This window comes from Equus przewalskii, chromosome 6 (genome assembly GCF_037783145.1).
Source record: "Equus przewalskii isolate Varuska chromosome 6, EquPr2, whole genome shotgun sequence".
In the NCBI taxonomy this organism is placed as follows: Eukaryota; Metazoa; Chordata; class Mammalia; order Perissodactyla; family Equidae; genus Equus; species Equus przewalskii.
This window is the reverse complement of record NC_091836.1, coordinates 78,326,452-78,348,712: the sequence shown is the minus strand read 5'-3', so window position 1 is coordinate 78,348,712 and position 22,261 is coordinate 78,326,452. Positions and strand designations below refer to the sequence as shown.

The following is a 22,261-nucleotide window of genomic DNA, read 5'->3' as shown; positions in this document are numbered from 1 at the left end:
CCTGAGGGCTGTCTAGCTGTATAGGAATCCTGGGTCTGTATGAAGAGGGGATCCTTGGATCCTGTAAGAGGAGACTGGTGGAAAAAGGAGTGAAAGAACATTTCACCTACCTCTTGGCCGTGTCCAAGAATGACCTCTTCTGAAACTCACATTCGTTTCCTGGTTAGTCTCAGCATTCCTGACTCTGGACTACCTGGGCCATCTCCACAATTATAGTGACTTGGGAGCTGGAGCTGCTGCAGTTGGTGAAAGTTGACAGGCATCTTGTTCTCTGAATTCGAGTAGGCTGGGAGCCAGCTTCCTTTGGAAGGTCTATCCCCTCACCCTTCACTGCCTTTCTCTTCTAACACAAAGTCAGGTGGGCATTCAGGTTTGTTTCACATCTGGGGATTCTTCAGTCTGACCCCATTAAGGCTTCATCAAGCATAACCTATCTCATATAGAAACTTTCCTGCCATGTGCAGAGAGGAAGACGTGGCAAAGGTTCAGGCCCATGAGCCAGAAGAGCCTTTGACTAAAGATAATGCCATGTTTTGCCTGCCCCAACTGGCTCATTGATTCTTTAAGTCTTTAACAGCCTACCAAGAGTGTTTGCTTTGTCCTTATTCATCCATTTCTGCAAACATCCATCTAGAGCTTGCTGTGAGCTGGTCAAGGGTACACAGGCAAATAAGACATGATTCTTCCGTTCAAGAAGTTTGTGATCTGGTGCAGGAGATAGATGCACAAATAAATCACAGATGCTGTGCTGTGTGCCATGATCTGTGTCAGTGTAGGATGCTGCAGAGACCCAGAGGAAGAGACATCTAAATTAGACTGGGGACTGAGGGAGGCCTACTCGTAGAGGGAGTTGCTTAGCTAAATTTAGAAGAGCAAAAAGCAGTTAGGTAGGTGAGAAAAGGGGGTGAGGGGGAGTACATCAGCCAGAAGGGTTTACATATACTCCTACACACATTTCATTTATATATAATATATACACACACATATACCATATATGGTGGAGTCACTTCATATAAGAATTAACTTAGCAAATTTAAATCTGTGCTCTTGGAAAAAAAGAAATGGTTCAAAAAGTACAGGCTGTTTTATTTGCCTTTCCACACAGTGAGCATGTTTCCCTAAGGAGCGTGAGATGGTGAGTGTGTTTCTGTTGTGCCAGGTATGATTCTTATATTTAATATGCTTTTTATTTTTAAAAAAATACAAGCCAAATATTTCTTCTGGTATTCAACCAAAGAAAAAAATCTGTTTAAAAATCTGGGGGAGAAACTGATGATATTAGTCTTAATGAAAGACAGTGTGTTGGTCCTCAATGTGGTACCTCCCTGAGGGATTTTCAAGGATAATTTGGCTGAACATGATTTGTGTTTTGTTTGCCGACTTGAAAACCAGCTGCATAAGGTGTTGACTCCACTGTATATGTCAGTGAAAGCTTGGTCTCAGACCAAACAGTGGTCTGTGGACCAACATTCAAGAACCACTGCCCTCAGCTGTTGCATATTTAACCGGTTGAGCAGTCTGGGCCAGAGACAGATTTGGGAGTCATCATGGTGGAAATGGCAGATAGGGTGTTGGCCATAAATATTTGGCCCCCAGGAAGTACAGAGTAAGGAAAAGAGCCCTGAAGACAGAACTGCAAGAGACCCTGGCATTTAAAAGGCAGGTGGAAAGGGGGAATCCCTCATAAGAGCCTGAAAAGTACTTGCCAGAGAGGCGGTTGAAAACTAGGAGGGACTGTGTCATCGAGGCGAAGGGAGGAGAGTGCCAACGTAGAGTGTTCAGTTGTGTCAAGTGCTGCGAGTAGCCAGGCAAGCTGAGAACAAGCTGTGGCGTTTAGGACATTTTCAGTCCTTGACTTGCACCCCAGGGCTCTCAGGAGGAGTTGTTCCTTAAACAAGAAAGGACTTCGTTGGCTGAAAGGTTCCCCAAGGAGGAGGGAGGTGTTAATGGGTGAGAGGAGGGCTTCAGTCAGTCCTTTCCTTCTCTCCCTCCTCAGGAGAACTTCTGGGACCTGCCTTGGTGAGGGAGAAGATGCAGATGGGGTCATCTTAGATGAGGGAAGTACCTCCCTGGTGAAGGAGAGGAGTAGAGAGTAGTGTGGGCTCAAGGTGTCTGAGGAGCTGGCAAGCTGTGGTTTTGCAATTCTACAGTACAGGGCAAGGTTATTTGGGGAGTGGGAAGGAGCAAGTGACTGGCTGAAGGGAAGCTTGGTCTTGGAAGTAGCTTCTGGCTGCAAATTGGCCTCCTAGTTCTACCTCAGAAGTGGGGTGATTTCTTTTGAGGGCTCAGCCCTTCCTGTTTCAACAAACCACCCACCACTAGCTTCCCTGACCCCTAAACACAGCCCTGGGCATCACCCGTCCAGTGTTGAGCCCTTACTGCCTGTGCAGTCTGAGAGCCCTTGCTAGGATGCAGACATGACGTTGAGACTCTGAAGGCAGATCAGGCACTCAGTTCCTTTGGTAATGGCAGATGCTTTTCAAGGAGGATATTCTCCAGGGCTTGGAGGCCCAAGTCAAAAGCTCAGACCCTAGAGTCAGACAGCCTGGGCAAGTCTTGCTTTGGTCATTTTAGCTCCCTGAGCCTCCATCTCCTCGTTTGTAATACCTAGTAGGAGCACTGTGAAGGTTAACGAGATAACACATATAAAGCATTTGACACAGCATCTAACACGCAGCACCGTTTTCAGTGGTGGTAGTTGTTATTGGTATTATTTGCAGGCACCCAGGCTGGGGCCTTTCAGACCATCTGTCTCTTCATTTGGGTGGTAAGTTTGGATCCATCTTGATGCTTTGCTCAGTAGCTGGTTTTGTGAAGAGGACTTCTGGTCTTTGCTGTTGTCTGTGGGCATTCCCCAACAAGGCAGCAGGAATCTCGTTCAGCTGGAATGACTCACGCTCTTGTTATTCGCAGAAAGTCCTTTGAGTTTGAGGATGCATCCAGTCTCCAGTCCCTGTACCCCTCTTCTCCCACTGAGAATGGTACTGAGAGCCAACCCAAGTTTGGATCCAAAAGCACTTTAGAAGAGAATGCCTATGAAGATATTGTGGGTAAGCAGTGGCATAGGTGGTGGGCTGGGTTGTCTCTGGGGGCTGCAGAAGAACAGTAACAGGAGGGACACTCCCCGGTCCCACTTCATTCACCATGGGCAGACATGGCCCAGCTTCTGGAACTTCAAGGAAATGGACATCAGAGAAAGCAGCTTAGCAAAGACCGGGCAGCTAAGAGATTAAAGCCTGGGCTTGAATGAACTGAAACCCAAAGGACGTCTGGGACCACGAAAGGAGAAAACCACATCATCCCTTTCTTTTATTTTTAGAAGGCTTTGGAGTCCAACAGGTGCCCTTCCTTAGCTGTGTGTCCTTAGGCAAATCGCATCTTTCTCAGGCCTCTATTTTCTCTTATAAAATGATGATGATGAGGTTAACAACAACAACAACAATAATAATAATAATACTTTGTAGGATTATCGTTAGGATTAAATGAGATAAAATATATATCAAAGTACCTAGCAGTGCCTCATCCTTAATATATATCTCTCCCACTCTTCCCTTAAGGTAAGTGGTGTCAAGAACTGTGAAAGCATCTGAGATTTTACTCTGCTTGCAAGCTAACAAGTTTAGCCTGCTCCAGTTTCACAGATATCTCAAAGGACCAATTACTCGTGGCGCAGGAGGCAGCATGAGCTTTTGTTCACATGGGTTCCCTTGCTCGAGTCCCATGGGGCAGTGTGGAGGAGGGCCAGGTAGAGAGGCTGCACACACAGTGGGTCTGTGTCCCCAAGCTTAGGAAACCGCAATCTTTTCAAAGCGCTGTTAGCAAACCTGCCCAACCTTTGCCCCAGAAGGAGACATCCCATTATTCTGGTCAGGAAACTAATCTGCCTCTGCCCTGGAGGGAGTCACTGTCTCTGTCTTCCAAGGCTGTTCGCTGTATAAATATCTTTGAAAAGATAGTCCAGAAAGGTTAATTCCTCTTGCTTAGAAGGTCAGAAATGTAAGACATCATAGAGAATTGTCGTCTAACGACTGGGAGGACTTGGTCTTGGCAAACTTGTATTAGAGGGTCAGTGAAAAACCAATAGTCTAGCCTGAGTTGGGCTTATTTTTGGCTTTCATTTCAATTCTGGGCTCATTCTCTTCAGTGGGGGCTTCAGTTTCGTTCAAGTCCAGTGTGTGTGTCAGCGCAGGTCACTGAAGAGAAGAGAAGCAGTGTGCTTGTGCGCCTGACCACGCCATCTCTCGTCTCTGTCTCTGTTTTATCTCTGTCTTAGGCCTTGAGGCTGGAGAACATGGTCTTAGTTAACACATTAGCGAAGTGGCCCTAGTGGAGAACCCTCCAGAGTCTTATGAGACTGTGGAATCTCAGGAAGAGAGGGTCATCTATTCCCTCATTTGATCTGAGACATCAGTTTCATCGTTTTCTCCTTACAACTAGCTGGGCCAGCATTTCTGGGGCGACAGCAGCAATGCTCAGACCCACTATCCACAGGCACTGCTTTTCCACGAACACTGTGTATAGTATGTAGCCATCCCAAATTAGGTCATAACAGGAGGACTGTGGGAGTGAGATCCGTAGAACAGCAAGAATTTGGGGAGGGAGGCCTTTTCCCTCATCGCTGGGAAAAAGCTTTGTTTGCATGGGTCACCAGAGTTGAGATCAAGAGCTGTGGGGATCAGAGGCACAACTCCATCTCCATCTCTACCTCTGTTACAGGGTGTATTCTTATTTCCTCTAGTTTCTAAGAAATTGTAACATGTCGTTGCTGCCCAGCGCCCTTGGGAGCACCCAGTGTGGCTGCTGCAGTGGGCAGAGGAGGCTATAGTTTTCAGCTCTTCCTCCCCCAGTATATCAGCCACTGCCATCACTGTGGTCGTCACTATTCTCTCTTCTCTGAGAAGGCTTTGGCAGCCCTTTTGTGCTGCCCAGGGATTTCAAGTGGGGGAATGTTCTTGCATCTACTGAACTGAAATAAGAGAAAGGGATGCTTCAGCCATTACTCCCTGTCCAGAGTTCTACTTTCAGAGCTCTGTTTGGGGTTGTTTGGGGGCACTGTCTGGTGGGGGAGGGTTGAGAATTTTGGGGAGGCACTGTCCTGGGCAACAGAACTGTTCTCTGGGCCTTGCTAGGTCAGGTGAGAGAGAAAAGGAAGAGGGAGGCACGTGCGCCTGGGCCTCAGTCTCCTCACTCAGTGGACGGGACTTTCTGCCACTTTGAGATGTATGAAGAGGCAAGAAAATATAGGAGCAGTTTGGAAGCTTCTTGGATGGATGAGCTAGAGCTAGGGGTGAGGGCTGATGCAGGTTGATCTTGGAGCTGGGGCATGTTCCTGAGCTGCTCACCTAACTTCTGGACCCTTGGAGCTTGTGCAGAGGGTAGGGGAAGAGTAATGGGAGGATGTGGGAGGGAGGGCAGGGCAATGATCCAGGCCTTGTGGGGTGGGGGTGGGATGGACTTCAGCATCTGTAGTTAGTTCTGTGCCCTGCGCACATTTTCCTCCTTTGTCTCCCCCGCAGCAACCCTGTCTGAAGTTCGAGACCTGACCAGAGAGGCTAGAGGGAAGTACAAGGAAGAATGTCTCTCTCTCTCTTAGGTTCTGGTTCCTTTGTCCCTTTCTCCTTCCCTGGAGACAGGCCCAAGAATTTGGACCCCCCAGAGGTGTTAGGGGGGCCCTTGCTGCTGTGCTCTGAATGTCAGTTTCACTTTTTGCCTCGGATTGACCAGTGCCTCTGACTTCCCAGGAGCCTTCTCCTTCTTCTTGCTCCAGCCTGTGCTCTGTGAGGTTAAGGTCATTTCTGGTTCCATTTGGACTATCCAGCTCTTGTGCTGCCTCACTTGCGCGGGGACAGAAGGAGCTTTGTTTTGGGTAGGTGATAATGGGGCTGTTGTGGGGGCAGGGAGAGCTCCTGTGCTGTCTTGATCTTGGGGACTAGCTGACTGGACCGAAGTTCCTGCTCTGTTAGAGGTTGAGGGCCAGTTGGCCCACAGACTAGCATGTCTTCTCTGTGGGCAGTGGACTTGAATGAGGGGCCTTGGGGAGTTTGTTGGCCTCCTGCCCACACAAGGCATGATGCCTGGAGAACTGGGGTGGGACACTCCAAAACAGGCTGAGGTTCGTCCTGCTAATTTGCAGTAGGGTCGGGGGGGGGGCGGGTTCAAAAATAAAGTTACTGCCTTACTACTTCCTGGGGCTGTTAATTCTCGCCTGTCCAATTTGACATCTGCCCCTAGAAGATGCTGCTATTCTACAAAGCCTTAAAAGCGTTTGCATTCTGAGCCTGACACTTAAAAATGCACCCAAGGAAGCAGCTTGTTAGGGAGTTATGTGGAGTGGCCTCGGCGCCTGCCCAAGGAGCCTGGGCTGCATTCCTGCAGAGATTCCCACTCCCATCGGCTAGCTAGGGCTGAGGGAGAGTTTCCAGGAACTTGAGTGGGGTTGGAGCTGGGTACAGAGCCAGTCAGCCTTACTGCAAAGCTTTTTGAGCCTACACTTTCTCTATCTTCTTCTCTCATTTCTCCCCAGGCTGGGAAACAGTAAGAAACAAAGGGCCCCTAACAGCATAGAGGCTGCAGCCCAGAGGTGCAGCCCAGGGAATGGTGCCCGGGCAGCTGGGAAATGGTGTCCAGGCTTGGAGGGTGGGTAACAACTGGCCCCTTAAGAGGGCTCCATCTGATATGCTATGCGTTGTGGGAGGAGTTGGGCCGTTATCCTGGCCCTCTCTCCACTGTGTGAGGGAGGGGAAGAGGCTGAGAACCAGGAGAAGCAGCTGGTTGGGACCGGGAAAGGACTGGGGAGGGAAGCTGTAGACTCAGGGCCCTAGCCGTGGGTGTGGTCCAGGAAGCTTAGGATTCTGTTTGGAGAAATTCTCAGTGCCTGTGCACATACACACACACCCCTCCCTAACTGGTTGTTCCAGTTGTGTGTGTGTGTTTTGGGGGAAAAGGGTATTTGGCACATGTGGTTAATGACCAAAGGAGCTGTGGGGAGGAGTGGGGGCAGGGCCGGGTAGGGCTGGGTTCTTCCTTCAAGAGAATCAGTATGACAAGTTTGGGCTCTGATGAGCTCCTTTAAAAGAGTGCAAAGCAGAAATTCTTGGCGATGCCCTTGTCCCTTATCTCATCAGCAAAGCTGGGAAGGGTTGAGACCTCTGGATTCCCCAGCTGGGCTTGATGAGATGGGGCTGCTCAGGGCAGGCCTCTGGGGAAGAGGGCCTACCTCTTTTCTCTCTCCAAGAGCAGTGTGGGCCGCCCTCAAGGAATCCATGTGGGCAGGAATGCAGGTGAGAGTCTTGCAGTCTGCCAGGCTTCCTGTTTCCCATCCATGCCCCTCTAGATCTTCACCGTGTTTCTCCACTCAGCTCCAGCTTCTCCAGCCTTGCTGGAGGGAGTTCCCCAGAGGGAATTCTGAGGGCTATTCCTCAGCCCTCTTCCTCTCCCAGCTCTGAGCCCTTGCTTTGGTATTAATTTGCTCTGCGCAGGTTCAGTTTAGTGGCTCTAGGACTCAGGGCCAGCTTGGTCTCCACACATCTGCACCCTCTGGGCAGCCTTCCTACCTAGAGATGACTGGGAGTATCTCTGAGACAGCTCCAGAAAGGTAGTTGGGAACAGTCTAGGAAGTAGACCGTAGCAGGTGAACTAGGGCTGTGAAGGGCCCGAGCTCAGGCTGGGAGGCAGGGCTTGGGCGGGGGCCAGCAGTCAATTCCTGGAGAAATGATCAGTGGCCTGGTTATATCAGAGAGAATGGAGAAGAAAGAGGCTGGTGTTAGGTCAGGGCGGGCAGGAGGAACAGGCATTTGACGCTTTCCTGAAATTTAGTTCCCAGAGGCAGTACTAATCTTGAGAACCTGGTGTTCCCAACTGTTTTCTCCCAGGTGGTCTCTGATGTGCGTCAGGATTGTGCATCTGCTACTTCCCTGGGTCTTTGTCTCCTACATCTGTTTCTTGGAGCTTTGGATTTTGTGTCAATGTTCAAAGCTCTGATTCTGGGGAAAGAAAGAAAGGAGAGAAGGAAAGAGGGAGGGAGAAGAGTGGGAGAGAAGAATGGAGGAAAAGAGAGTCTGCCTCAGGACTCATGTCATGGTGCTCAGAAGCTGTTAGGAAGTTTAGAAACATCTGTCTGAAGCAGTGGTTCTTAATGGGGGGCCACTTTCATCCATCCATTCATTTGTCCATCCACCTGTCCACCCATCCACCCACCGTTCCTTCTTTTCTTCCTTCCTTCCTTCCATCATTCATCTGTCCATCTGTCTGTCCATTCATCCGTCCATCCATTTATCCCTCCATCTGCTCAGGGGACATTTGACAGTGTCTAGAGACATTTTGAGTTGTTAGACCTGAGGACATGCTACTGTCTTCTAGTGGATTGAGTCCAGGGTTGTTGCTAAACATCCTACTGATGCACAGGACAGTTCATCACAACAAGAATTATCCAGCCCAAAATGTCAATAGTTTGGAGAAACTCTGATCTAAAGGAGTTTGAGACAAGGTCATCCTCTAGGTTAGCAGATGATTATAAGGACTCTGGCTGGTTATCTGGCCCAAGGCAGTTTGGATTTGATGAGCTTGGAATAAATGTTCTTTCTGCCCCCATCTGAACAGTGATGCTCTGGTCCTGTTTCACAGGATCAGGAAGAGTGTGTCCTGGCATTCTCCAGTCCTTGATTCCCCCACCTCACCGCTAATGGATATATGTTGGAGAGGGACCAAGAAGTACAGAGTCTCCTGACTCCTCCCTAAGTGCCCACAGTGGGGTAGGCTGGAGAAAACATGCAAGGGTTGCCAGGTTTGATATTTGGCTTCTGGAGGCAGGGTTGCTGGGCCAGCTCTGCTTAGTCAGGGCTCTGGAATGAAGACAAGTCATTTTCACAGCATGACTGTGTTACAGGAAAACGTCTGTTCAGTTGCTGGGGACTCTGCTTGGTGTTGGGAATCACTTCAGCCAGTCCCAAATCCTTTCTTGACCCATCTTTGACTCATTCGTTACGGAAAACTATATTGCTCCCGTGGCAGTCTAATTAGCTGTGACTGAAATCTTCCCTTCACATCTCCCCCTACACCTCTGTAAAGGCGTTTCCTAAATTCATTGTGGTTTTTCATGATACAAATAAGTAGATACACAGTTTGGGGGGATCTTGACTTTGGAAATTGAGAAATTTGTAAACATATATGGATTGGTTTTTCTCCCGTGTCCTATCCTAGGAAAGCTTACACTCCTAGTGGCCTTTGTTTCTAGTTGTATAGCTCTTTCTTCTGCCTGTTCCCTCAGAAGTGGCATCTGAACTCCCCTGGGGTGTAAGGCACATCCAGACATCTGTGGGGCTCAGTGATCACCAAGCTCAGTCCTGCTGCTGAGCAGAGAGAAGCTGGCGTGAGCCCTGCTCTCACCATGTGTGCCTCCTCCAGCAAAGCCTTATGCTGGATACTGGTACCTAGGTCCCAAGTCCCAAATAAGTGGCATTGATATGGAGGAGAGGATATGGAAGGATGAGGGAAAGGGGAGCTGAGGGCTGTATTTACTCATAGTCCCCATGGACCTTGTCACCACTGTGATTCTGCTGCAAGATTGAGCCAGGACTGACCTGGCTCATGATATTTTTGTATTTTAGAAAAGTCCAGGGCCGGCCTGGTGGCACAGCGGTTAAGTTTGCACGCTGTGCTTTGGCGGCCCAGGGTTCCCTGGTTCAGATCTTGGGTGCAGACCTACGCACTGCTTATCAAGCCATGCTGTGGCAGCGTCCCACATGTAAAGTAGAGGAAGATGGGCACAGATGTTAGTTCAAGGCTAATCTTCCTCCAAAAAAAAAAAAGGCCGGGTATGTGTTGGAGGGAAAGGGGCAGGAGGGTATGGTTTATGGGAAGGGGCTTCTCTTCAAGGGCAGGGACTGTGCTTTGGACTTTCTGAGATTTTTTGGCAGTGCCAGTACTCTGCCTACTGCCAGGGACTTTAGAAGTTAGTCCTTAGAAGCAAGAACTCTCCCATACCCCGACCTCTGTGGCCCAGACTCCTTTCAAAGCTTTCACACCTCCCCTGTGTCACAGCAGGAGAGTTTATTCCAAAAGGGACTGATGATCATTCTCTTCTTGCTGAGGTCAGCAGTAGAGGAAGTAAGAGTGACGCCAGTAAGAGCGGTTCATTGAACAAGTGATTCCTGAGCGCTCACTACTGGCTCATCACTGTTCTGGTGCCGGGGTTACCTCAGTGGACCAGACAAAAGACCTGCCCTAAAGGGTTGCTGAGCAGTGTAACAAGTGAGAGGGAGGCCTGGTCAAGCCCCCTTTCCTAGAGTTCTCTAGAATTCCTCCATACCCAGCCCCCAAAAGTGGGTCCTCAGGGAGCAGTTGGTAAAGGGACAGCCATGTGACCTCTGAAAGCCTTTCCTACCTTGAACTGTATATCTCTGGGGTTTTTGCAGCAGAGGGACTGGAGCCAAGGAAGGATGCCTGGTGTTGGCTTTGTCCTCTGGCTGGGCACAGGCAGGGGTGGCTGAGCCAGTCTTGTGCAATCCCTGAATTTATAAAGCAGAAGCCAGACAAGCCTGAGCTGAACTGGGGGTGGGGGGTTCAGCTCCTGGACTCAGAGCCAGGATCTGTTTGCAGCCTCCCCACTGCAGACAGGCAGCTGCATGACTCATGCGCTGAAGGGCCAGGCAGAAGCCATTCTCTTTGGTTCACAGGAATTCTGCTTGTTTATTTGTGTGCGTGTGTGAGTGTGTGTGTTTCCTTCTTCCCTTCTTCCCTTCTCCCCCTTCTTTTAACTTTTCCTCCTCTGCAGGAGATCTGCCCAAGGAGAATCCATATGAGGATGTGGATTTAAAGAGCCGCAGAACAGGACGAAAATCCCAGCAACTGTCTGAGAACTCCTTGGACTCTTTGCACAGGATGTGGAGTCCTCAGGACAGGAAGTACAACAACCCACCCACTCAGGTAACTGCATCCTACTAAGGCTTGGGCCAGCCTCTACTCAGGCTTTTTCCCTCGCCAGTGCTTGGCACAGGAGGTGACCTCCAGAAAGGGCTCTGCACTCAGGGACTTCCACCATGTCACAATCCTTGTGGACAATTGAGACATGCTCTGGGGGGCATCCTGTCCTACCTTCTTTCTTCCTCCCCTTCTGTGGGAAACAGGAAGACACAGTCCTCGTTGGAGTCCTGATATTCTGGCAGAAATGATCTCAGAACTGGCATTTGGGGGCCAGGCGTAGGCCCAAGAACCAGATTTGGAGAGCTAGACAGGTGTCTACGAGACCTGGAGCCACTCCTGTTGGAGGGAATAAGAATGAATCTCCAAGGAATGGACTGGTAGAAGGCAGAGTGAGAAGAAAGGTGAAGAGTCAAAGGAGACCCTTAGGCTTTAGCAAATTCTGGCCTTGTCCAGGTGGACAGGAGGCAGGAGAATGGAGATGCTTTCTTGGACCTCCTTGGGCAACTCTATTTCTCTATGCAAATGGAGGGACCATGATGTTTTATAACATTGGCTAGAGAATATAAAACTTATTTCTTCTGGCTTTGGAATGATGTAGTTGTTTTTATAAAAGATTTTCCTTTCTAATGTGCTCTTCAAACAGGCTTCCATTGAATTTGTACTGCCAGACTGATTGGGTGGGAAGAAGAAACTCGGGTACAGAGAGGGAGGAGGACTTGCTGCAGAGTGATGAGTGGCAATGCCAGATCCAGACAAGGGGTGGGAGGCGCACCGAGTTTGCAGGGCGTGCTGTCTTTCTAGCAGTGAGCAGGATCCACTGAGAGTAAGGTGCCCTGTGCTGAAGGATATCAGTTTAGACGGCAGGAGGTAGAAAGCAGATCAGGGCTGGGGGTGGGGCCAGCCCAGGACCATGTGAGTGAAGGAGCCAACTGGCTATGAGGCCTGCCTTGCCAGGCTTTGGTGGTCAGAGCCTGGAGACCTTGTGTTCTCCCTGGAAGAAGTGAGCAGGGCCAGGCTGGCATGTGGATTACAGCTTCTGCTAGAAATGCCTTTTAGGACTGGATCAAGGGTTGAAGGGGGAAGACTGACTTCATAGCCAGGCTCAGTAATGAGCAAAGTCTAATTTGTCCCAAAGCTCAGGAGGAGCCCCCAGATTTCTCGCTTGGCCTTCTCTTTCCACTCTGATGAGAGCCCGGTTTTCTTAACATCTCTTTTGTCTTTTCTGGCAGAAGTAGTTAAGTTTCCTTTGTGGAAGCAAGGATGTGAGCTAGCCCTGACCTGCTGATTAGCAGCTGAGGTCTTAGAAGAGGAAACCCCAGCAGATGGAGATTCCAGGGTGGGATTCACGGGAGCCAAGGATGCCAGCCTGTGGCTTCTGTGTCCAGGTCCCAGCAAGGCATCAGTGGTGAGTCCCTCTCCCACGTCCTCTCCCCCTTGCCAGCTCTCCCTGAAACCGAGCAGCCAGTCCCTGCGCAGTGGGAACTGGTCGGAAAGGAAGAGCCACCGGCTGCCACGATTACCCAAGAGGCACAGCCATGACGACATGCTGCTGCTGGCTCAGCTGAGCCTGCCGTCTTCACCCTCCAGCCTCAACGAGGACAGCCTCAGCACCACGAGTGAGCTGCTGTCCAGCCGCCGGGCCCGCCGCATTCCCAAGGTAGCCCAGACGACTGGGGCTGGGCAGGTGGGAGGTCAGGCGGGAGGCTTACTCTCCGTGCCTTCCCTAATCTGGGGCTGCTTCCTCGGTTCTCCTTGAATAGATTCTGGGTCCATGCACTGGCCTTTCTTTTTCATCTTGTTAATTCCTTCTTGTTAATAGAGATGCATTAAGCGATTAATGGTGGGCAGATGTGAAGGGAAGGACAGCCTGGCCTCTACCCCTGGGGAGCACTCCATGCCACTGGGTGGATGGAAACCAGTCCCTAGGAGGCTCCCCATTAGTGAGTGTGGGGTCTGCAATTTGAGGTCTCTGTGCACACATAAGTGTTTCCAGGCTTTGAAGGACCTGGGACTCAAATGTGAGTCTTCCTTCCTGTAACTCTCAGAATTGCCGAGTTTTCAGCCATGATTTGCACACATAGGCAGCCAGGCCCAAATCCCCAGCCCAAAGCAGCAGGATTTAGCCAAAAGGTATTTTTAGCCTGCAAACAATGCTTGGGTATATTGGGAATTTAGCTCCTTCCTGTCAGGGCCCCAGGTTGTGGCCCAGAGGGGAAAAGCTCCAATCCTTGTTCCTGTTATTGCATCTGAGGAGCTATTTGTCTCAGTTGGTTCAGTGACTCTTGGGACCCAGGAGCTCCCATCCTGTCTAGTTTGATCACAGTTCCTTCCTCTGGGGAGCTAAGTTTAATGTCCTGGTCTTGGGGCAGGAGACCACTTAGGGGGCTAGGTAGTTGGAAAGCTACCAGACAGTCTGCACTGGGGGTCAGTGCAGCAGGGAGACCAATCTGGAGCCCAGTGCGGGGAGGGCAGAACACCTGCATCAGTCAGGGAATTACTGATCTGTCTCCTTGGAAGGAGGGGCAGCTGGTATTAGGGTTAGCTCACCCTCCCTGCTTTTCTCACCTAGCTTGTCCAAAGAATTAACTCCATCTACAATGCCAAGAGGGGAAAGAAGAGGTTAAAAAAGCTGTCTATGTCCAGCATTGAGACAGCATCACTGAGAGGTAGGCCTTGATGCCTGAGCTGGTTCAGGTATCTGGGGCCCTTGGGCATTAGGAGAGGGAAGAGACACGGATTAGCCTCAGTTGACCCTTCTGTGGGCCAATGGCAGGATCCTCCTGCCTTCTAGGAGAGTAGAGCCCTGCCAAGAAGTGGCCACCGCAGGAGGGGAGGGCCAAAGAGAGAAGAAAGCCCTGGGATGGGTTAGTTCAGGCTTTGGGCTGTGAGGCCCTGAGTAGGGAGGTGGGTGTGGGAATCTGCTTCTGGCAAAAGGAAAGGCCAGACTTACTGAGCACTGTGGTCTGTTTCCCATTTCAAATCTTGGCCTCCTGGAGGCAGGGCCTTGTGTTCTAGGCCTGTAGGCCTCTCTGCTGGCTCAGCTTCCGACTCAGGCCCTCAGCTTCCCCTAGATCAGGACTGGATGGATAGGAGTTTGTATATAGATTAGCACCCGTGGTCTGAGCTCTGAGGGACTCTGGCCCCAGGCCACTCAGTGCCTGGCCATGGGCCCATAGGAGCCCCGACTAGGTACAGATCTATCCCTCATGAGAAGAGTTGGGAGGGGGGACACAGAAAACATTTGCTGTAAGGCAGTGGCTCAGCAAGCATATACTTCCTGCTGTTACTTTTCCAGATGAGAATAGTGAGAGCGAGAGCGACTCCGATGACAGATTCAAAGGTGAGGCATGGCTCCCCAAGAGCATGGAACCCTTTCCAACCTCTGGCTGTAAGGAATCAGGCTTCCCTTCCTCTGCATGTAGAGTTCCAGAGTCCCAAATTGGCCTGGTTTGGAGAGGCAACAGGCAGGCAGGATACCAGGCCAACCAAGCAGGGAGCTGTAGAGCAGTCCATTCTTCTAGTCCTGCAAGCTCAGCCTGCAAGGTTAAATTCAAATGTCTCCCTTTGCCCAAATATTGCTGGTAATCCTGCCCATGCTTTCCGAAGACATTGTCCATGAGAATTGCGTGCGAAATTTGTCTGGTCAATGTTGTGAGGGTCAGAGGTGGGTTCAAAAGATTACGAGTACCTCTTCTGGTTGCAAGAAATATGCCATAGTCTGAGGAAACTGGTCCTCTGGAGGCCCTGAAGCCACTCATCTCCCCATCCCTAGAGAGAGGACTGCCACCTCCTTGAAAAGGTTCTGGGACCTTCCTATTCCAGAGGCCTTGGTCAAACCTCTGAGAAACCCTGCCTAGACCTTCCTGGATGATTAAAGTATCTGAGGCTAGCTGTCTCCTTCCCTCCTCCGCTGGCCCCCGGGCAAGTGGGCGAGTGGACTTTGGGCCTGGGGATAGGGACAAAGGGTCCAAGTCCAAGGACTCTGTTAGGGGCCCAGGGTGAAGCCTTCGTGGATGTTCATATCTTCTAGTCCTGTTGACACAGGGGCAGGGGCAGGGGTGGGCAGCTGCTAGTGATGCATGCCTGGGTTTGCCTGGCTGAGGCAGTCCTCTTGACCCCAGCTCAGCCTCCAGAGGTTCCAGGAGGCTCAGACCAGTTGCTCCCTGTGTCAGGGCAGAGTCTTTGTGTAGGCGTAGACGCCTTGATCCTGGCAATTCTCCCCAAGACCTAGCTGGGTGGGGGTGTCAGACTAGGCTCACGCACTTAGAGGTGATCCACAGAGACAGAGCCTTGAATCTGGGGTGGAGCAGGGCTAATCTGGGACCTGTGAGGGTCCAGCGTGCCTGTCTCCTGATGTGTGACCTGCCTCCAGCCCACACGCAGCGCCTAGTCCACATTCAATCAATGCTGAAGCGTGCACCCAGCTACCGGACCCTGGAACTGGAGCTGCTCGAGTGGCAGGAGCGGGAGCTTTTTGAGTACTTTGTGGTGGTGTCCCTCAAGAAGAAGCCATCCCGAAACACCTACCTCCCCGAAGTCTCCTATCAGTTTCCCAAGGTGAGGCTCTCTCTCCCCCCTCCTCCACCACCTGTCTGCTGGCCCATCTGAGGAAGAAGAGATCCTGTTCCTGCTGTAGCCACTCACCTAGCTACCACAGCCCTGAGCATGGCTCCTTATAGCCAGGAGGGAAGAGAGGGCTTCAGAGGTTGTGGGTTTGGGCCAGTGTTTATTCAGGATGAGCATTTTCATCACCCCAAAAAGAAACGCTGTACCCGTAAGCAGTCACTCTCCATTTCCCCCACCTCTCTTATCTCTGAGCACGGCTTCCTTGCTCATCACCAGCCAGCCCGGCCTCCTTTCTCTTCCTTTAACACTCAAGCCCTTTCTCTCTGCCATTGCCTCTGCCTAGAATGTTCTTTCTCCAGGTCTTCACGTGGCTGCCAGCTCTTTCTTATTCTTCATTCTCTGCTCAAATAGTACTTCTTCTGGGAGATCTTTCCAGATACCCTAAAGTAGCCCCTCCCCCCACCCAGTTCTTTCTGTCGTGTCACCCTGTTTGTTTCTTTTGTCGCACACTCTGATTATCTCACTCTCCTGACAGATTGTGCAGGGACAGGGACCTTGTCTACTTTGTTTTCCGTTGGTAGCCCCAGCACGTGGCACAGTGCCTGATGCCACATAGTAAGTGCTTGTTTGGCATATATTGAATGAATAAATGATGACTCAGCCCACACCCAGACCTCTCTGTAAGAATTGGGAGTGGGGACAGGGTTCCTGAGAAGCATGTGAGTTGGTAGGATGCCATCTAGGGCTCTCAGGGGAGGAGATGCTTATCAGCCACCCCCCACCACTCCCAGGTTCCATGTCTTCTCTTGTCTATCTCTCTCCATACTCCTCTTCACTGCAGCTGGACCGACCCACCAAGCAGATGCGGGAGGCAGAGGAGAGGCTCAAGGCCATCCCCCAGTTTTGCTTCCCTGATGCCAAAGACTGGCTTCCAGTGTCAGAATACAGCAGGTGAGGCCCAGCCTGGCCTGGCTAGAGGGAGGAAGAGGGCATAGACTCCTTTACCCTCATAGCAGTGGGCAGCTGAATGGGGCTCACCCTAGTCCCAACCTCATCTCCTACAGCAACCTGGCCCTAAGCCCCCTCCCTGGGATGACAGTCCCTCTTCTTGGTGGCTGTTTCTTGGGTCCTCTGATACTTCCCTGATGCCAGACCTCTCCCTGTTCCAGTGAGACTTTTTCTTTCATGCTGACTGGGGAAGATGGTAGCAGACGCTTTGGCTACTGCAGGCGCTTACTGGTGAGTAGAGCCATTCAGTCCTCGGGGACTGGGCCACAGTGTTTGTATGTGTGTGTTTCCTTTTCAACTTTAGCTTGTATATTCTGCTCCCTTGTATGCTCCCTGAGGCCACCCTGACACACACACTCACACGCTCACTCCTGGGATGGCAGGACTCAAAGTGGCCCCTCTGATTGGGCCCCAGGATCTAAGATAATCTGCAGGAGAGAGAGTGCATCACCCTCTCCTGGGCTGTCGTGTTCTTTAGCTTTCCTATACTTTTTCTTTTCATTCATTTTCCTCGGGCTTCTGGGCTCTGATTAGTGATCCCTGATTGCAAGATCATATCACCCCAGCAGTGTGTGTGGTGCATTAGATTGGGTGGAGAACAACCTTTCTCACCCCTATACCTGGCCAGCCTGATGTAGGGAGGCATCCTCCTGTCCATCGTCTGGTAGGGCTGGAGGCTGGGCAGGGACAGAGCAATACCTCCTATGGGATTCTGGGAGAGAAACCTTGAACTCAGGGGAAAAGGAGGTTTTTGAAAATATAAGCCATGTTGTAAAGAGAGAAGCCCTTCCCCATCTCCCTTCCCATTTGTCGTGGGAAATAGATGGAGGTAAAGGTAAAGAGAGTCCTCTTGCACTGTTCCCTGGAGCTCCCCAGGGATGTTGTTGGCTTGGGTTGTCAACCATGTTTTGGGGTTCCCAGGACTTAGTGGGAGAAGGCCTCACTAGATGCCCTCCTAGGGGCTGATAAGGGAAATCCTAGGCAAGGGGAATGCATAGCAGGGGCTCCAAATGAAGGATTCTGGGTCATTCACTCATTCATTCATTCATTCATAAACATGTACCATACACCTGTTGAGGGTCAGGCAATGTGCTAAAGGCACGTAAAGATGAGTTAGACATGGATCTGATCCTCAAGGAACTTAGATAGTTTAGTAGAGGAGGTAGTATTTTCAAGGTAGAAGGGAAGGCAAAGGGAAGAAACTATTATTAGGACCTGTTATGTTCCAGGCTAGGTGCTTTAAGTATGTCATTTTCTTAATCCTTATAATACCCCATGAGATATGTTTATGTCAGTTCCATAGATTAAGAAACTGAGACAGCGGTGGAATGACTTGCCCAAAGTCACACAGCCAGTGAGGGACAGAGCCAGGATTGACTCCAAGTCCTTTAACCACCAAGTCTGATATTCTTGGGTCTCCCCAAAGGGTAGTCTAGGGAAAAGGTATTTGGATGGAGAGTGCCCAGTGAGTGGAGCTAAGGGAATGTGGGGCAGTACAGATGCCAGGTGGGGAGCCAGGCAGAGGCCAACACGCCCCAGATTCACCTAGGCCTGCAGGGGAGAGTTTCGAAGGCTGCCTTTGCAGGAACAGAGATGGAGCAGAGCTGCTCCTTTGCAGCGGGCCTGCTGCCCCCAGGGAAGAGCATGTTTGTCCTGGCGTGCTCAGAGAGGGCCTGGGCTGGGTCCCTGCCAAGGGGGCTGGCATTAGCTCGGCATTCCTGCAGATTGGACACAATGATTCTAACCCAAATCCCACATACTTGATTTAATCACTTGGGGCTTTAGGGGAGGCGGGGGAGAGGGAAAGAGAGAGAAGTGAGTTTCAGACCTAATATGGACAAAAACAGATTCTGCCTTCTCTTTAGATCTGTGACGTGTGGCCAGCAGGTTTGGAGACTGAAATAGCCCCATCTGCATTTGCTTAGCAGCCTGCATGAGGGGCCGGCACCTGCTGCTCTGCTCCCTCCCCACTCAGCCTTGCCAGGCACTCCAGGCCTCTGCGCCAGAGGCAGCCACAGAGCCCTGCCAGCCCCTGGCTAGAGAAGTAGACTCCTGTGGACCCACCCCAGCCTGCGTTTGCAGGCTCCAGGCCTGGGGAGCTCTCAGTGTACATCTCCTCCAGCTGCCCACCTTTCAAATCTCTTTTTTTCTTTGTTCTCCTCTACTCTATAGCATACCTCTATCCTGTGTCTTTGTGTCCCTTTCCCTTCCTTCCTGGCAGAAGGCAGCATGCTTTAGAGGTAAGACTGCAAATCAGAGGCCAAAACAGACTCCTGGCTCCATGCCTTCTAGATACATGCCTTGGGCACAGGCTTAATATTTTTGAACTCAGTTTACTCACCTATAAAATGGGGATAGTACTGCCTATCTCAGAGGTTTTTTGTAAAGTACCAAGCTTGAGACTCAGATATGGCAAACTTTCAATAAATAGTTCGCTTTTCTTATCTATTTTCAATTTGCCTTCCTGGAATGAGGATGGATCAAGGAAGGGAGAAAAGAAGAACCAAGAAAAGGAATGTTTTGCAGAATGTACCCTGTTGGGGGCAGATTACGTGACCTACTCATAAGAATGTACACAAGTGCCTCTCTACCATTGTATCCTCTGGGTTCCCAGCCTTAGCGATGTAAATCCGTAAATTACCTTATAGCCCCTTCCAAACTGTTTTGTCCTTTGTCAGCCCCGCTCAGTGTCCTCCTGGGAAGAAAAGTGGAGGCTGTGTAGAGCTTGGCAGGACCCTGACACCTTGGGCTGGAAGGCCCAGCAGAGGCTGAGGCCTCCTCCTTTCCTTTGGGGGCGTGGTTGAGTAGAGGTTTAGAAGAGGCTTGGAGGGGCCAGCCCGGTGGTGCAGCAGTTAAGTTCGCACCTTCCGCTTTGGTGGCCTGGGGTTCGCTGGTTCAGATCCCAGGTGCAGACATGGCACCGCTTGTCACGCCATGCTGTGGCAGGCATCCCACATATAAAGTGGAGGAGGATGGGCACGATTGTTAGCTCAGGGCCAGTCTTCCTCAGCAAAAAGAGGAGGATTGGCAGCAGTTAGCTCAAGGCTAATCTTCCTCAAAAAAAAAAAAAAAAAAAGGAGGAGGCTTGGAGTCTTCTCTCACTAGAGGAGCCATCTTTAGTCCTCACTTCCCAAGGAAAAGGAGCCAGATATAGTAATCATGCATTCTCTGTGTCTGTGTCTTTCTTCTCCTCCTCGTCCCTGCCTAGCCAAGTGGGAAAGGGCCTCGGTTGCCAGAGGTATACTGTGTCATCAGCCGCCTTGGCTGCTTCGGCTTGTTTTCCAAGGTAAGAGGTCTCTGGCTTTCTTTCCTCCCTTTTCCCCCAGCTGACGGCTCCCATGGGAGTATCTGCAGCCAGCTTAGATGAGAAAAACACCTGTGTGTGTGAGAGAGTAAGAGAGAGAGAGAGATGCAAGAACACGTGCAAGCAAGCTCTGACCCCCTCCTCATTCCCAAGCCTGGCTCTCCATTTGTAGCCAGCTGGCATCTCCCCAGCTCCTGCTTCAGTGTCTGCTAATGTCACAGCACACCGTGGGCCATGGGCAGAGCCAGAGTCCTTGGGGACGGAGACCACCTTGGGGCAGCCAAGTGCTCAGGCACCTGGCTCTCAAGTGGTATTTCTTTTTCCCAGCTGCTTAGCTCTTGGGGTCTGAGGCAAGGACTAGTTAGGGAGCAGGGCAGTCACTGAGTGCCAAGAGGGGAATGGGGAGGGTAGGGTGTGAAACTCCTGGCAAGACAGTCCTCCCATCTCCCAGCTTTTGGCTCAGGTTGGTCAGGTACGAGGCTGCCCTGTTCTCTGCCCAGGAGGCAGGGAAGGGCAGTGCCCTGACACCCTTCCTCTTTGGGCTGCTGGCGGTGGGCACAGGTCCTAGATGAGGTGGAGCGCCGGCGTGGGATCTCTGCTGCATTGGTCTATCCCTTCATGAGAAGTCTCATGGAGTCGCCCTTCCCTGCCCCGGGAAAGACCATCAAGGTGAAGACGTTCCTGCCAGGTGCTGGCAATGAGGTAGGAATTTCTGCTGCCTCTTCTCTCAGACTGTGGACTGGGACTGGAGTATGACCTGCCTAGCCAAGGTTGTAGGAGTCTCTGGGAGTCGCAGAGCATGACCCCTTCCTTGCTCACCCTGTTTGTGCACCTAATCAATAGGGACTGAAAAGGTGAAGGACAGAACTGTAACTGTGGCCCAGATCTCTGCGACTCCTAGGGACCTTCCCTCATCTCTTTGGACTAAAGTGCATCCACCTGCCCTCCTTGTAGTCCTTCATCAGATCTTTACTGCATATATGCTCTCTCACAGTCAGGGATCCTGCCGGACCTTGGGGCAGAGTCATACAAGTCAAGGGCACAGCTCTGTCCTTATGGACTTCATAGCCTAGTGGGAGGGATTGATACTAAATAATACTTTGCGTATAAATAGATAATTCCTAAGTGTGTTAAGTGCCGAGTGAAAGCACAGGAGTGCGAGTGCGTCATGGACGATCTGCTTAGCTAGGGGCCTCTTCTGAGGAAGACATTTTCTCAGGGACCTAAAGCGATAGAACCAACTAAATGAAGTGGGAACAGGGCGTCTGAGAGGGAGGGCGTGGGTGGGAGAAGAGTATTCCGGACAGAGGGAACAGCATGTGCCAAGGCAAAGTTGGGAAAATATATGCTTTGTCAAGCAACTGAAAAAAGGCTGAGATGGTTGAAAGAAGAGTGAGCTGGGGTGGACAGGCAGGGCCAAAGCAGGGTTATGAGATCTAAACTATGTTCTTTTTTTTTTTTTTTGAGGAAGATTAGCCCTGAGTTAACTACTGCCAATCCTCCTCTTTTTGCTGAGGAAGACTGGCCCTGAGCTAACTTCCATGCCCATCTTCCTCTACTTTATACGTGGGACGCCTACTACAGCATGGCTTTTGCCAAGCGGTGCCACGTCCGCATCTGGGATCCGAACCGGCAAACCCCGGGCTGCTGGGAAGTGGAACGTGCGAACTTAACCGCTGTGCCACCGGGCTGGCCCCTGAACTGTGTTCTTAAAAGCTCACTCTGTCTGTTGTGTAGACGAAGGATTGGAGTGAAAACAGGGAGACCAGCTAGGATAGTGTTGCAGTGGTACAGGCAAGAGGTGATGGTAGCCTGGATTAAGGTGTGGTAGAAAAGATGAAGAGAAGTAGGTGGATTTGACATGTATTCTAGAATTAGGATCGATAGCACTTTGTAGTTGATTGGAAATAGGGAGTAAGCATTAGGGAGATTTTAAGGCAAACTCCCAGCTTTCCAGGCTTTTCTAGGCTTGAGTGACAGGATAGCTGACGGAGCCATATACTGAGCTGGGAGCACCTGAAGGAGGAACAGGTTATGAGGAGGGGGAGGAAGAGTTCTATTTTGTACATGTTACGTTTAGGATACCTGTGAGATACCCAGGAGAAAATGTTTAGTAGCAAAGAGTGTAGATATGGAAGACAAGAGAGCCCAGGACTTGGTCCTTGTCAGTCCTGAGGTCATGCAGATGTGGTATGGCAAGACGGCGAGATGCCTTGACAAGAGTGGATTTCAGAAGTGTGGGGCTGAGGGCCTAGAAGCCTGACTGGAGTGAATTGAGAGTGAATGGGGGGTGAGAAAGTGGAAATCGCCTATATAGACATCTTTTCAAGAGGCTTGGCTTGAGAATTAGGGAAGGGGGCAGTGGTTGAAAGGAAATGTGGGGCCAGGGGAGAGTTTGTTGAAAGTGGTTGTTTGGATGCTGGTGGGAATGGCCCAGCAGAGGGTGAGGTTAAAGAAGCAGGA

At 50.9% G+C, this 22,261-nt stretch overlaps 1 protein-coding gene across 50 annotated transcripts in view; it reads left to right on the top strand.

Annotated features, from left to right (window-relative positions):
• The window catches only part of DENND2B (DENN domain containing 2B), a 176,813-nt gene that overhangs the window by 142,820 nt on the left and 11,732 nt on the right, over positions 1-22,261 (top strand). For 46 of the 50 annotated variants that reach the window (XM_070626264.1, XM_070626261.1, XM_070626255.1 and 43 more), the window contains 10 exons: positions 2,914-3,050; positions 10,772-10,923; positions 12,362-12,577; positions 13,490-13,586; positions 14,216-14,260; positions 15,293-15,477; positions 16,328-16,437; positions 16,656-16,725; positions 19,703-19,780; positions 20,360-20,500. In XM_070626264.1, the coding sequence (XP_070482365.1) occupies positions 2,914-3,050; positions 10,772-10,923; positions 12,362-12,577; positions 13,490-13,586; positions 14,216-14,260; positions 15,293-15,477; positions 16,328-16,437; positions 16,656-16,725; positions 19,703-19,780; positions 20,360-20,500 (1,231 nt within the window). The remainder of the gene's footprint in view (positions 1-2,913; positions 3,051-10,771; positions 10,924-12,361; positions 12,578-13,489; positions 13,587-14,215; positions 14,261-15,292; positions 15,478-16,327; positions 16,438-16,655; positions 16,726-19,702; positions 19,781-20,359; positions 20,501-22,261) is intronic. The other 4 variants (XM_070626287.1, XM_070626288.1, XM_070626286.1 and 1 more) reach the window with 1 other exon arrangement.